Raw genomic sequence first — 16,215 nt, 5'->3', positions numbered from 1 at the left:
GCAGAATAAAATAATTCAGCAGAATCCCCAATAATAATCTTTGCTCCTTTCAACTTAACACTACAATTCACAAGGAAAGCATTAATTTCCTAGACACCACAGTTTTGAAACTGGTGCAAGAAAAAAGGCATAAGTTAGCAGAAGTGCTCCAACACATAACTGACACACTTCCAGATACAAAATGGCATCATTGTAAGAACACATTTCATGGACTGATGGGGTCATGGTGAAACCATTGCATATTGGTCTTCAAAGTAGCCACTGCATCTCAAGGAGCTCATAGTATGTAAATACTTAAGATGTGATAACACAAAAATGCAAATCTTTCTAAACTAGAACTGTTCATTATGTCATCAAGGTGTTTATTACAATCCTATTCACAACAGTTCTCTTTCCCCACCCGGCCACGTGCAATAAGTAGGTCCTGAACTGTTGCAGGTTTAACCTAAAAAAACTCCAGGTGAAGTTGCAAGGAATTCATTAACTCAGTTTTCCAATTCCCAGTTAGGTGAATATTCCTTTGTTGAAAAGTCTAAAACTAGTTTCTACTCTTTGTAGCAACCCTCATTTGCTCTTTACAATTTCACCTCCCCTCACTCCTGCAGATTATTTCTCTCAACCTTGCAGCCTCACTTCCCTCTCAGCCAGCAACCTTCCTCCCAGGTTTCCTTCCCTGACCTTACTCAAGAAGTTGCTCCCCTGCCCACTTCCCATTTCTAGCCCTTTCCTCTTCAGTGAATTATCCAGGATTCGGGAATTATAGGGTCTCCTTTACCCTCCACCCCCATGCATTTTGAGCCCAGTTGTGCACAAGCTGTTGAACTTTGAGATATTAGGCTTGCGGTTGATAGGTCAGTTTCACAATATCACTGATACATTTTCTTAGTTCTGCATAATCTCTGCAACTGTCAGAAAGGTTCCTACAAGACAACAGCCAGTCCTTCGCATACTCCACCCCCACGACCCTCTGTGTCGAGCATGGGACATAAACTAATTTGGCCCAGTTGATTTGTTAGGTCCTTATTCCCTGCTTTCACACAGACCATTAAGCCTCTCAAGATTTAATAGATATTAAATATTAGGATCCTCAAACACTGTCAAACTTTTCTTTTAGGAGTTGGAGCATTTTTTCCAACCGGCTTGTAACTGCTGACTCAACCAAATACACAAAAGAACTCTTTCTAACCTGATTGGTGAGCAAAGGATTTCCCACAGATGTCACAAGTCACAGGAAATCGCCTCTTCTTTCCCTTTGGTGCACTGCTCATTTCAACTCTGTGCTTTTCTAGATCCTTCTGGGCAGTCTGGGTCTTGTTACCTTCCTCACAGTTAGTGCCTTTTAGGTGACTGATACTGCGACAGCGGGTGAGATGCAGCTCAAGGCGACATTTAAATGTAAAAGACTTGCCACATGCACTGCAGGTAAAGATTTGCTTAGTTCCTGATTTGGGTTTCACTTTCTTCTGATCTGAAAGCTGTTCGCTGCCACTATCTCTGTCATGGCCAAGGACCTCTAGGTGCTCTGCATCCTCTAAGTGCTCTGCATCATCTTCATGTGTCTCTTCCTCATTTTGCAGGTGTTCCTTTTGATCCTCATCCACGTCACTCCCTGTATCTATCATTAGTCCTGGAAATTTAGAAAATTGCATTTATCGGCTCCAGAGCTTATATTTGTAATAAAAATCCAATAAATTGTTAAACATGAGCATTGAAAAGATTAATAAAATATATTTTCACAATTCGAGAAAACTGTTACATTAGATTACTGCTTGTAATTCTATAAAGGCAATACCTAAGCATTAATGATTACTAGATTACTTCCAAGTACAGAGTCATAGAGCAGGGAAACAGGCCCTTATGTCCAACCAATCCATGTTGACCATAATCCAAAGTAAACTAGTTCCACCTGTCTGCACTTGCACCATATCCCTCCAAGCATTTCTTCCCAAAATGTCTATTAAACATTGTAACTGTACCCACATCCATCACTTTCTCTGGAAGTTCATTCCCCACACAAACCATATTGTGTTTTAAAAAAAATGCCCCTCATGTCTTTTTTTAAATCTTTCTGCTCTCACCTTAAAAATATGCCCCTTAGCCTTGAAATCACCTACCCTAGGGAAAAAAGACACATGCCATTCACCTTATCTATATCCTTCATTATTTTATACACCTCTTTTAGGTCACCTCTCAATCTCCTACCCTCCAGTGAAAAAAGTCCCAGCCCATCTTGTCTACCCTTATAACTCCAACCTCCCACTCCTGGCAAGATCCTGGTAAATCTCTTCTGAACCCTCTTCAGCTTAATAATATTCCTCCAATACCAGGGACACCAGGACTAGATGCAGTACTCCAGAGGAGGCCTCACTAGCATCCTGTACAACCTCAACATAATGTCCAAACTCCTATACTCAAATATACTCTGAGCAATGAATGCAAGCATGCTAAACACCTTCTTAATCACCCTGTCTATATGTAATGCAGACTTCAAATAATTATGTACCTGAATTCCTAAATTTCTCTGCTCTACAACATTGCCCAAGTCTAATTGTACAAGTTTTGCCTTTGTTTGTTTTACCAACATGCAATACTTTGCATTTATCTAAATTAACTCCATCTGCTCCCTTCAGCCAACTGATCCAATTGATCAAGATCAAGTTTGAGAGACATGATTGCTCTCGCACAAAACCATGCTATCTCTGATCATTCCTTGCCTCTCCAAATGCATATAAGTCCTATGTTTCAGAAACACGTCTGACAACTTACCCACTGAAGTCAGACTCACAGGCCTAGCCTTCCCAGGCTTCTCCTTGCATGCTTTCTTAAACCAAAGGCACAACATTAGCCACTCTCCAGTCATTCGGCATTTATAGATGACACAAAGGGGCCCCACAATTTCCTTCCTAACTTCCCAAAGTCCTGGGATACACTGGATCAGATCCCAGAGATTTATATTTTCTAAGACCTCCAAACACATCCTCTTTTGTCAAGTGGACTGTTTTCAAAGCATCAATTTTTATTTCCAAGTTCTCTAGCCTCTATGTCTTTCTCCACAGTTAAAGCTGATGTAAAATATTCATTTAGTATCTCTCCCATTTCCTGAGGTTCAACACAAAGATGACGTCCTTAATCTTTAAAGGGCCGTACTCTCTCTCCAGCTGCTCTCTGGCTCTTAATGTACTTGTAGAATCTTTTTGGATTATCCTTAATTGTATTTGTCAAGATACTCTCATATCCTTCCTCTTGCCTTCCACATTTCCCTCTTACGCATTATACTGTTCAAAAGATTCATTTGAACCCAATTGTTTATATCTAATACGTGATTCATTTTTTATTCTTGACTCGAACCTCAATAACTTTATTCATCAATTGTTCTCTAATCCTATCAACCTTACCTTATATTCGTTCATGGGATAAGAGTGTTGCTTGCTCGGCTAGCATTTATTGCCCATCCCAGAAGGTGGTTAAGAGTTAACCAAATTGCTGTGGGTCTGGAGTCACATTTAGTCCAGATCAGGATGGCAGGTTCCTTCTCTAAAGGACTTAGTGAACCAGATGGGTTTTTCTGATAATCGACACTGGATTCATAGTCATCATTGGACTCTTATTTTCAGATATTTTTTAGTGAATTCAAATTCCTCCATCTGTCTTGACGGCATTTGAATCAGAGTCCCTGAGACCTTTCACTCGAACAGGAACATAATGACCTTGAAGTCTCATTATCACACTTTGAAAAGCCTCACAATTATTAGACTTATTACAGCTTTGTTAAATGTTTAGTTTCAGTAAAAGAATGTAGCAAGTTAAGGGACTAGAAATCAGAGTTTAACAGATCAAAGTCTTTTCACTTCTGGGATTATGCTTGATCCAATTTAATGAAATGAAAAGCTTCAATACAAAAGAACAATATTTCAGATACTGGAAATGTGAAACCAAACCAAAAGACTGGAGAAATATTCAGGTCTGCAAGCATCTCTCTCCAAAAATGCTGCCAGATCTGAATATTTCCAACACACTTTTTGTGACAAATGAAAAGCTTTTCCTTTCTTCTAGGTGAAAAGGATTTAGTTGCAAGTCAGCATGAGTTCATTACACAAGAGTATTCAAAGTTTCAGGCTAAATTTAATGCTCACTTAGAGCCTGCTACAGGAATTGGAAAACCAGAGTGGTGCAGAAGACAGAGAAAGTTGCATTTCTTCAATTTCCCTTGCTCTTCCACTCTGACAATCTATGTTAGCCAAAGTCCACCAAGTACTTTATTCAACATGTTTTTCATTAAAGGATCAACAAGAACATTTATCCAGAATATCAATGAATAAATAAGTGCATATCAGCTTTACACGCAACTTCCTAAAGCTACATTTGAACTGTTTATTTTGAAGGTATAACTGTTTTCTATCAATTTTTGGCTTTCTGACATTTCACTAAAATTACTCAAAGTGATCAAGTGGTACTTTCCATTCTGAATTCGGCAAAAGACTATCCCATCTCCTGAGCAAATGTTATCGCTGATCCTGGTGGCAAGTTTTCCAGGTAAGGACATAAGGAAAATTACCTTCTCTTTTTTAACAATAGCTCCTTTAATCTCTTCAATTGTTTTAAATTCAATGTTGACTGTTTCATACTATCAGGGTTGAGCAGATACATGCAAATACTTTGTCGATCAGCATCAACTTTGTTAAACCTGCATACGTTCACAATACGAAGCAGACGAGGTCAAAACCTGAAAGGTTTGATAGAAGGTTCTGCTTGCATTTGTCTCATTTTCTGTGACATCACTTCATTTTAAAAGCTTTGCTTACTCACATCACCAGTAGTAACCTTGTCTACTGTTCTATTACCAGCTCGATTCAGTTTGAAAAACATGATGTGGTGGTGCTGATGTTAGACTGGGGTGGACGAAGATAAAAATCACACAACATCAGGTTTATTTAGAAGTACAAGCTTTCGGAGCACTGCTCATTTGTTAGGTAGCTAGTGGGGCAGGATCACAGGACACAGAATTTGTAGTAAAAGATCAAAGTGCCATACAATTGTTGCAACGTGTTGAACAAACCTAGATTGCTGTTAACTATTTAATCACTTAGAATGGGGATGCAGGTTTTGATTGATTAATATTAAATCCCATAACTTCTTTCAAGTTACAGCCCCCAAGATAACTTAAGGTTTTATTTAAACAAAAAAAGGTGATAACTCACCTCAAACAGTGCATTAAAGGTGTGAGGTTAGAGTCTGTCTGTATCCCAACCTTGAGTCAGACTGCTTTTACTTCCAAAGTAGGAATTTATAAAATGCTACATGGACTGACTGCCTACAGCTTGTGTGCTTTTCAATAGCCAAGTTCAATACCTATGAGGACTGCCTCAACCGGGATCTTGGGTTCATGTCATACTACAGGTGACCCCAAATACACTCAACACTATCACACAAACACACAGTCTTGCACGCATGCTCACACTCATACCCTCTCACAGGTATATACTCTGTCAGACCAGCGCACACAGACACACACAGGTACTTTCTCTCTCTCCATCACACACACAGGTACTTTCTCTCTCTCTCCATCACACACACACAAGACTATGGGATGAATTTGCATTTGCAGATACATTGTGTGTTTTTTGAACAAAACAATCTATAGGCAGTCAGTCCATGTGACATTTTATAAATTCTTACATTAGAAATAGAACCAGAGTCATAGAGATGTAAAGAACAGAAACAGACTCTTTGGTCCAACTCATCCATGCCAACCAAATATACTAATCTAATCTAGACCTATTCGCCAACACTTGGCCCATATCCCTCCAAAGCCTTCGTATTCAGATACCCATCCAGATGCCTTTTAAATGTTTATTTTAAAGTTGAGATACAGACAGACTCCAACCTCACACCTTTAATGCACCATCTGAGCTGAGTTGTCACTGTTTTTTAATAAAAACTTAAATTATCTCAGGGTTGTGACTTGAAAGTAGTTCTGGGATTTACATATTAATAATCAAAGCCTGCACCCCCATTTTAAGTGATTAAATAGTTAACAGCAATCGAGGTTTGTTCAATATATCACATCAGTTGAATTACACTTTGATCTTTTACGATAAATTCTGTGTCCTATGGTCCTTCCCCACTTGCTACCTGATGAAGGAGCAGTGTTCCGAAAGCATGTACTTCAAAATAAACCTGTTGGACTATAACCTGGTGTTGTGAGATTTTTTAAAGAAGTTAATTTGAAAAACACCATTGCCTTCAACTTGAGATCATGACCTGTTTTAGATGATCAGGCGCTACCCCATTTGTCACTTCATTTGCCATTACACTCACTGCTCCAGTCCAAATCTGAGCCCTTGTTGATTCACCCAGCACCTCACTTAATGCCCTGTTACCCAAGCATTGGGTCAGCGCAGCAGCAGTGGGACTGTAAAGGGGGCAGCAAGTAAAGTGGTGAGGGTAGTGAACAGCAAGCAACCCGGGCACACGACAATGCCACCGATATCCTGTTCCAGTGTGGTGCATGTGCACTCGATGACATCAGTTTCATCAACATCCTGTTCCAATGCAGTTATAAGAGGTGTCTGTTTGGAATTGCAGAGGGTTTTAGGAACAGTAAGGAAGCAGTCCAACTCTTTCATCAAGAAGCACTCAAATAGAACATGGAATCAAAGAACAGAATCCCTACAGTGCAGAGAGGGGACAATTGGGCCATCATGTCGACACTAACCCTCCCAAGCATCCCATCCTATCTCTGCAACCCCACATTTACTGAAGTTGCACCTAGCCTGTATATCCCTGAACAATATAGGGCAACTTAGCATGGCCAAGGCTCCTAACCTGTATATCTGTCGGTTGTGGGCAGAAACTGGAGCACTCAGAGGAAACCCATGCAGACATGGGGAAAACTTACAAACTCCACATAGTTCAAGGCTTGAACTGAGCCTGGGTCCCTGGCAATGATGTGCTCACCATTGTGTAACCATGCCACATAACACAGAAAATCTGGGCAGCTCCCTGAAAATCATCTTGAACTTTGCAAAGGTCCAACTAACTGCTACAAATAGTGGGGACCATCTAAAACTGTCTAGTCAGAATTAACACAAAACTTAAATTCTTTTATATGGCTCTACAGGTTCATAGATATTTGTATCATCGATAGTCACAGGTGAGGTGCCAGAAGACTGGAGGTCGGCAAACGTGGTGCCACTGTTTAAGAAGGGCGGTAGAGACAAGCCAGGGAGCTATAGACCGGTGAGCCTGACCTCGGTGGTGGGTAAGTTGTTGGAGGGAATCCTAAGGGACAGGATGTACATGTATTTGGAAAGGCAAGAACTGATTAGGCTTTGTGCATGGGAAATCATGTCTCACAAACTTGATTGAGTTTTTTGAAGAAGTAACAAAGACGATTGATGAGAGCAGAGCAGTAGATGTGATCTATATGGATTTCAGAAAGGCGTTCGACAAGGTTCCCCATGGGAAACCGATTAGCAAGGTTAGATCTCATGGAATACAGGGAGAACTATTCATTTGGATACAGAACTGGCTCAAAAGGTAGAAGACTGAACCATTTCAAGTTTCACAACATCCTTCCGCGAGGAAGGAGACCAGAATTGCACTCAATATTCCAACAGTAGCCTAACCAATATCCTGTACAGCCACAACATGACTTCCCACCTCCTGTACTCAGTACACCAACCAATAAAGGAAAGTTTACCAAACACCTTCTTCACTATCCTATCTACCTGCAACTCCACTTTCAAGGACTTATAGAGTCAAAGAGTTGTACAGCATGGAAACAGACCCTTCGGTCCAACCCGTCCATGCCGACCAGATATCCCAACACAATCTAGTCCCACCTACCAGCACCCAGCCCATATCCCTCCAAACCCTTCCCATTCATATACCCATCCAAATGCCTCTTAAATGTTGCAATTGTACCAGCCTCCTCCACATCCTCTGGCAGCTCATTCCATACACGTACCACCCTTTGTGTGAAAAGTTGCCCCTTAGGTCTCTTTTATATCTTTCCCCTCTCACCCTAAACGTATGCCCTCTAGTTCTGGACTCCCCGACCCCAGGGAAAAGACTTTGTCTATTTATCCTATTCATGACCCTGACAATTTTGTAAACCTTTAGAAGGTCAGCCCTCAGCCTCCGACGCTCCAGGGAAAACAGCCCCAGCCTGTTCAGCCTCTCCCAGTAGCTCAAATCCTCTGGCAACATCCTTGTAAATCTTTTGTGAAACCTTTCGAGTTTCACAACATCTTTCCGATAGGAAGGAGACCAGAAATGCACGCAATATTAAAACAGTGGCCTAACCAATGTCCTGCACAGCCGCAACATGACCTCCCAACTCCTCTACATCTGGTCCAGATCCTGTTGTAATCTGAGGTAACCCTCTTCACTGTCCACTACACCTCCAATTTTGGTGTCATCTGCGAACTTACTAACTGTACCTCTTATGCTCGCATTCAAATAATTTATGTAAATGACAAAACGTAGAGGACCCAGCACCGATTCTTGTGGCACTCCACTGGTCACAGGCCTCCAGTCTGAAAAACAACCCTCCACCACCACCCTCTGTCTTCTACCTTTGAGCCAGTTCTGTATCCAAATGGCAAGTTCTCCTTTTATTCCATGAGATCTAACCTTGCTAGTCAGTCTCCCATGGGGAACCTTGTCAAACACCTTACTCAAGTCCATATAGATCACATCTACTGCTCTTCCCTCATCAATCTTCTTTGTTACTTCATCAAAAAACTCATTCAAGTTTGTGAGACATGATTTCCCACGCACAAAGCCATGTTGACTATCCCGAATCAGTCCTTGCCTTTCCAAATACATGTACATCTTGTCCCTCAGGATTCCCTCCAACAACTTGCCCACCACTGAGGTCAGGCTAACCGGTCTATAATTCCCTGGCTTGTCTTGACCGCCCTTCTTAAACAGTGGCACCATGTTTGCCAACCTCCAGTCTTCCGGCACCTCACCTGTGACTATCGATGATACAAATATCTCAGCAAGAGGCCCAGCAATCACTTCTCCATCTTCCCACAGAGTTCTCGGGTACATCTGATCAGGTCCTGGGGATTTATCCACCTTTAACCATTTCAAGACACCCAGCACTTCCTCCTTGGTAATCTGGGCATTTTGCAAGATGTCACCATCTATTTCCCTACAGTCTATATCTTCCATATCCTTTTCCACAGTAAATACTGATGCAAAATATTCATATACTATCTCCCCCATTTTCTGTGGCTCTACACAAAGGCCGCGTTGCTGATCTTTGAGGGGCCCTATTCTCTCCCTAGTTACCCTTTTGTCCTTAATAGATTTGTAAAAACCCTTTGGATTCTCCTTAATTCTATTTGCCAATGCTATCTCATGTCCCCGTTTAACCCTTCTGATTTCCCTCTTAAGTATACTCCTACTTCCTTTATACTCTTCTAAGGATTCACTCGATCTATCCTGTCTATACGTGACATATGTTTCCTTCCTTTTCTTAACCAAACCCTCAATTTCTTTAGTCATCCAGTATTCCCTATACCTACCAGCCTTTCCTTTCACCCTGTCATGAATATACTTTCTCTGGATTCTTGTTATCTCATTTCTGAAGGCTTCCCATTTGCCAGCTGTCCCTTTTCCTGCGAACATCTGCCTCCAATCAGCTTTCGAAAGTTCTTGTCTAAAACTGTCAAAATTGGCCTTTCTCCAATTTAGAACTTCAACTTTTAGATCGGGTCTATCCTTTTCCATCACTATTTTAAAACAAATAGAATTATGGTCGCTGACCCCAAAGTGCTTCCCCACTGACCTCAGTCACCTGCCCTGCCTTATTTCCCAAGAGTAGGTCAAGTTTTGCACCTTCTCTAGTAGATACATCCACATACTGAATCAGAAAATTGTCTTGTACACACTTAAGAAATTCCTCTCCATCTAAATCTTTAACACTATTGCAATCCCAGTCGATGTTTGGAAAGTTAAAATCCCCTATCATAACTACTCATTATTCTTACAGATAGCTGAGATCTCCTTACAAGTTTGTTTCTCAATTTCCTTCTGACTATTGGGGGGGTCTATACTACAATCCCAATAAGGTGATCAACCCTTTCTTATTTCTCAGTTCCACCCAAATAACTTCCCTGGATGTATTTCCAGGAATATCCTCCCTCAGCACAGCTGTAATGCTATCCCTTATCAAAAATGCCACTCCCCCTCCTCTCTTGCCCCCCTTTCTATCCTTCCAGTAGTATTTGTATCCTGGAACATTAAGCTGCCAGTCCTGCCCATCCCTGAGCCATGTTTCTGTAATTGCTATGATATCCCAGTCCCATGTTCCTAACCATGCCCTGAGTTCATCTGCCTTCCCTGTTAGGCCCCTTGCATTGAAATAAATGCAGTTTAATTTATTAGTCCTACCTTGTCCCTGCCTGCCCTGACTGTTTGACTCACTTCTGTTCTCAGCTGTACCCGTCTCAGATCGATCACTTTCCTCACTATCTCCCTGGGTCCCACCCCCCACCTTACTAGTTTAAATCCTCCCTAGCAGTTCTAGCAAATTTCCCTGTCAGTATATTAGTACCCTTCCAATTTAGGTGCAATCCGTCCTTCTTGTACAGGTCACTTCTACCCCAAAAGAGATTCCAATAATCCAAAACTTTGAATCCTTCTCCCATACACCAGCTCCTCAGCCATGCATTCATCTGCTCTATATCACCTATTCCTGCCCTCACTAGCTCGTAGCACTGGGAGTAATCCAGATATTACTACCCTTGAGGACCTCCTTTTTAAATTTCTGCCTAACTCTCTGTAATCTCCCTTCAGAATCTCAACCTTTTCCCTTCCTATGTCGTTGGCACCAATGTGGACAATAACCTCCTGCTGGCCCCTCTCCCCCGTGAGAACATTCTACACCCTCTCTGAGACATCCTTGATCCTGGCACCAGGGAAACAACACACCATTCTGCTTTTTCGCTGCTGGCCACAGAAACGTCTGTCTATACTTTGGACTACAGAATCTCCTAACGCAATTGATCTCTTGGATGCCGACGTACTCCTCGTTGCATTAGAGCCAGTCTCAATACCAGAAACTTTGCCGTTCGTGCTACGTCCCCCTGAGAGTCCATCACCCCCTACATTTTCCAAAACAGCATACCTGTTTGAAATGGGTATATCCACAAAAGACTCCTGCACTAGCTGCCTACCTCTCTTCCCTTTCTTGGAGTTAACCCATCTCTGTGACTGTATCTGAGACTTTCCCCCCTTTCTATAATTGTCATCCATCACATACTGTTGCAAATTCCTCATCGCTTCTATCTGTCTCTCCGACCGATCCACTCGATCTGATACTGAACAAGGCGTATGGGACATTTATCAAGCGAGACATAGATTACAAAAGCAGGGAAGTCATGTTGGAGTTGTACAGAACTTTGGTGAGACCACGGCTAGAGTACAGTGGTTGTCATATTACAGAAAGAATGTGATTGCACTGGAGGAGGTGCAGAGAAGATTCACCAGGATGCTGTATGGGATGAAAAATTTAAACTTAAGGAAAGGTTGGATAGCCTTGGGTTGTATTCTTTAGAGCAGAGAAGAGTGAGTAATGATCTGATTGAGGTATATACAATTAAGAAAGGAATGAACAGAATGGATAATGAGCAGCTGTGCCCCTTAGTTGAAGGGTCAATCACGAGGAGACACAGGTTCAAGGTGAGGGTCAGGAGGTTTAGGGAAGATATGAGGAAAACCTTTTTTACCCAGCAGGTGGCAACAATTTGGAAGGAACTGCCTCGGAAGGTGACAGACAGAATTACCTCATCCTTAAAAAGTACCCTGGATAAGCACTTAGGCGTGTCATAACATTCAAAGTTGTGGGCCAAGTGCTCTCTTTGGGTTCTAACACCAGGGGTCAAAACATTTAAGATGTTACTTAGAGTCAGAGATGTACAGCACAGAAACAGACTTGTCAGTCCAACTCGTCCATGCCAACCAGATATCGTAATCTAGTCCCACCTGCCAGCACCTGGCCCATATCCCTCTAAACCTTTCCTATTCATATACCCATCCAGATGCCTTTTAAATGTTGTAATTGTACCATCTTCCATCACTTTCTCTGGTAGGTCATTCCGTACACACATCACCCTCTGTGTGAAAAGGTTGCCCCTTAGGTCTCTTTTGTATCTTTCCCCTCTCACCCTAAACTGATTCCCTCTAGTTCTGGACTCCCTCACCCCAGGGAAAAGACCTGCCTCTTTACCCTATACATGCCCCTCATAATTTTATAAACCTCTATAAGGTCATCCTTCAGCCTCTGACACTCCAGGGAAAACAGCCCCAGCCTGTTCAGCCTCTCGCTGTAGCTCAAATCCTTCAACACTGGCAACATCCGTGTAAATCTTTTCTGAACCCTTTCAAGTTTCACAACATCTTTACTTGCACTAATGCTCATGAAGTAATCACTTCATTGATTAATAAAGTCAAAATCAAAACACTGTGGATGCTAGAAATCTGAAACATCTTTTGAACAAATTACCTGTATGTTCCATTGCCTTTGTTACTGATTCAAGGGATGGATGGGACTCACTGATCATATGCAAGAGTCTACAGAACGTCAGTGCAGGAATAAGTTTCTCTTCGAGAACTTTACCCAGAATGATTTCTAATGACTGCCTAGCAGTCTCCCTGTAACAGCAGCTCTTCAAAATCTGATAGGAAGAAGAAATATAAAACATCCAAATTACACAATATTTATAAAATGAGTTCCTTCACATCAATTTTAAATTTTAGATATTAGAAATAATCACACTCTGATTGAATTAGTCAAAATCTTTTTAAAAAAAAGGATCAGGTGAATAATTTTCCACGGAACTACTTCCATGAGTTCCCCAAACAGGAACTCCAGATACCCCTTTGCAACAAGATTTAGGAATGTTGCATCCAGTCAGCAAGATTATAAATATAGCACTGTCCTGTTAATTCTCAAGTTTAGACCGCATGGATGAACTGCTACTTGTTACATGGCATCACTTCAACTGAATGTAATGACCATTGATAATCCCTGCCTGTGTCAACATATTACAAACAGTTACACAAAGTGATTTTCTGAATTGAGAAAATATTGTTTTTCTTCTCTTTTTCTTTACTGTCCTATTTCTTAGTCATGTCGTGAACAAACTGCAGAGTCTCCAACATCACCTCCCTGCAGAGAAATCAATTTGCTGCTCACTGAAACACATCTGAACCCAGTTTCCAATGTTGATCATACAAGGAGAAGCTCCTCCACTTAAGCTTTGGTACAGACACTCCTTACTGCACTCTACAGTATTTCATCTAACAACAGTAATCCGTCAATAACACATCTGTTCTGAAGGGTCACTGGATCCAAAATGTTAACTCTTGATTTTTCTCCACAGATACTGCCAGACCTGCTGAGTTTTTCCAGCAATTTATGTTATTATTTCTGATTTCCAGCATCCATGGTTATTTTGGCTTTTTTATTCAGTAACCCATACTAAATATTTCGAATATTCAGAATTTTATCAACTAAATATAATTGAGGTGAAATCATACTGGATAGTGGTACCACACGAATGTGTCAATGTCACTGAAGAAAGATTCACTTTTGGTTCACATTTTGAATTTCTCCAGAGATATTTGCAGATGATTTGGGAAAACATTACACATAGTCAGTGAATGCTTGATTCTAGTTAACTCTTTACCACTGCCTTTTTCAAACTTAAAATTGATTTTGACTTGTTTGTTCTTCCTTAAATTGAGGAGCACCCACAAACGTAAACTTTTGCATCCAAAAATGTAGTTATTAGGTTCTGATTTTCGCTTGACAGGTTGGATTATTAAATCAACACTATTAAGTCAGCTACAAAGTGGACATGCAGGATGATCCCAAGCTCTTGTCGAAGGTGGAAATGTAATTTCACTTCAATGAAACAGAGCTGCTTGCCCAGAGCTTGACCAGAAAATGCTGTCATTGGTGATCATAGGCATTTAACTCTTGGTTTGGCATTCCAATCTGCTTTGTCATTCAACTAGTTTCTCGTGGTCTTTGGCCGAAGATACCAGGTGAGCCAAGTCTTGAATTCTCAATCTAACAGTTGTTTGACATGGCCAGGATACTAACTTTCCTTTTTATGATACTATACTGGAACAGAATTTAAAGGTTAGCAAAGTAGCAATAAAACCCTTAGAGAGAAGTGGGGGAGGATCTGGAAAAAAAGCAGCAGGTTAGGCAGAGGAGAGGACTAGAAAAAGACCAGGAGGGTGGTGCAGGGTAGGGAAGATTCCCAACTATATAGCTTCTCTCCCTACCTGCACTCGCCACCTCCCTCAAAGTCACAGTCTTTTGGGTTGGAAACCCTCCAATCCACAATCTGGACTGCCTCTTTCAGAAAAGCTTGTGCTTGCGTGTGAATAAGAGTGCCATGACTAAACCCCAACTCTGATAGAACATAAAACAGTACAACACAGGAACAGGACCTTCAGCCCACGATGTTGTGCCAAACATGATGCCAAATTAAACTAATCTCTTCTGCCTGTCCTCAGTCCATATGCCTCCATTCTTTGTATATCCATGTGCTCATCCAAAAGCCCTTTAAACGCCCCTCTTGAATATGCCTCCTCCACAACCCGGCAGCATGTTCCAGACTCCTAACACTGTAAAAAGTTAAAAATCACACAGCACCTGGTTATAGTCCAACAGGCTTATTTGTAAGCTCTAGCTTTCAGAGCGCTCTGAAAGCTAGTGCTTCCATATAAACCTGTAGGACGATAACCTGCCGTTGCTTGATATTTAACTTCGCATACCCCAGTCCATCATTGGCTCCTCTACATCATGACTCTCTGAAAAAATCTTACCCCTCAGATCTCCTTTGAACTTTCCCCCCTCACCTTAAATGCATGCCCCTCATATCAACTCTGGGAAAAAAGACTGACTGTCAATCCTATCGATGCATCGCACAAAGCATGCTGACTCCCTAATTAGGTCATGTTTTTTCAAATGCATGTAAATCTTATCTCTAAGAATTCTTTCCAATAGCTTCCCAAACACAGAGAGACTCACCAGTGTATAGTTTCCTGTGTTTTCCTTATTTCCCTTCTTGAACAGAGGAACAAGATTCCTGATGAAGGGCTTTTGCCCGAAACGTCGATGTTCCTGATCCTCAGATGCTGCCTGACCTGCTGTACTTTTCCAGTACTACACTTCGACATGAACATTAGCTACCCATCAGTCCTGAAGGCCCCCTCATGTGGCTCGTGAGGATAGAAAGACCTTTCCCTCAGCCATCGCCATTCCAGAGAAAACTCTAGATTTTTTAGCCTCTCCTTATAATTCATACCCTCTAATCCAGGCAGCATCCTGGTAAAGGAGAAAATGAGGACCTCAGATGCTAGAGATCAGAGTCAAGAGTGTGGTGCTGGAAAAGCACAGCAGGTCAGGCAGGATCAGAGGAGTAGGAGAATCGACATTTCGGGCATAAGCTCTTCATCAGGAATCCTGATGAAGGGCTTATGCCCGAAATGTTGATTTTCCTCCTCCTCGGACGCTGCCTGACCTGCTGTACTTTTCCAGCACCACACTCGACCCAGCATCCTGGTAAACCTCTTTTGCATCCACTTCAATGCATCCACATCCTTTCTATAATGGGGCAACCAGAATTGAATGCGATTGTCTAAGTGTGGCCTAAACAAATTTTCACAAAGTTGCAATATGACATTCTGATTCTTGTACTCAACACCCAACCAACAAAGGTAAGCATGCCATACACATTTCTTACTGCCCTAGCAACATAGACATAGAAATATAGAAAAACGTAGAAAAATACAGCGCAGTACAGGCCCTTTGGCCCTCGATGTTGCGCCGATTCAAGCCCACCTAACCTACACTAGCCCACTATCCTCCATATGCCTATCCAATGCCCGTTTAAATGCCCATAAAGAGGGAGAGCCCACCACTGCTACTGGCAGGGCATTCAATGAACTCAGGACTCGCTGAGTAAAGAATCTACCCCTAACATCTGTCCTATACCTACCACCCCTTAATTTAAAGCTATGCCCCCTCGTAATAGCTGACTCCATACGTGGAAAAAGGTTCTCATGGTCAACCCTATCGAAACCCCTAATCATCTTGTACACCTCTATCAAGTCACCCCTAAACCTTCTTTTCTCAAATAAAAACTGCCCCAAGTGCCTCAGCCTTTCCTTATACGATCT

General features: G+C 41.7%; 1 protein-coding gene across 1 annotated transcript in view; it reads right to left on the bottom strand.

Annotated features, from left to right (window-relative positions):
* zbtb40 (zinc finger and BTB domain containing 40) overlaps window positions 1-16,215 on the bottom strand; it is a 105,467-nt gene that overhangs the window by 27,435 nt on the left and 61,817 nt on the right. Inside the window, exons 10-11 of the mRNA XM_043675396.1 lie at window positions 12,521-12,692; window positions 1,187-1,627 (exon numbers count right to left, since the gene is read on the bottom strand). Of these exons, the coding sequence (XP_043531331.1) occupies window positions 1,187-1,627; window positions 12,521-12,692 (613 nt within the window). The remainder of the gene's footprint in view (window positions 1-1,186; window positions 1,628-12,520; window positions 12,693-16,215) is intronic.

Source organism: Chiloscyllium plagiosum, chromosome 34, assembly GCF_004010195.1.
Source record: "Chiloscyllium plagiosum isolate BGI_BamShark_2017 chromosome 34, ASM401019v2, whole genome shotgun sequence".
Taxonomy (NCBI): Eukaryota; Metazoa; Chordata; class Chondrichthyes; order Orectolobiformes; family Hemiscylliidae; genus Chiloscyllium; species Chiloscyllium plagiosum.
This window is presented reverse-complemented; position numbering and strand designations above follow the sequence as displayed.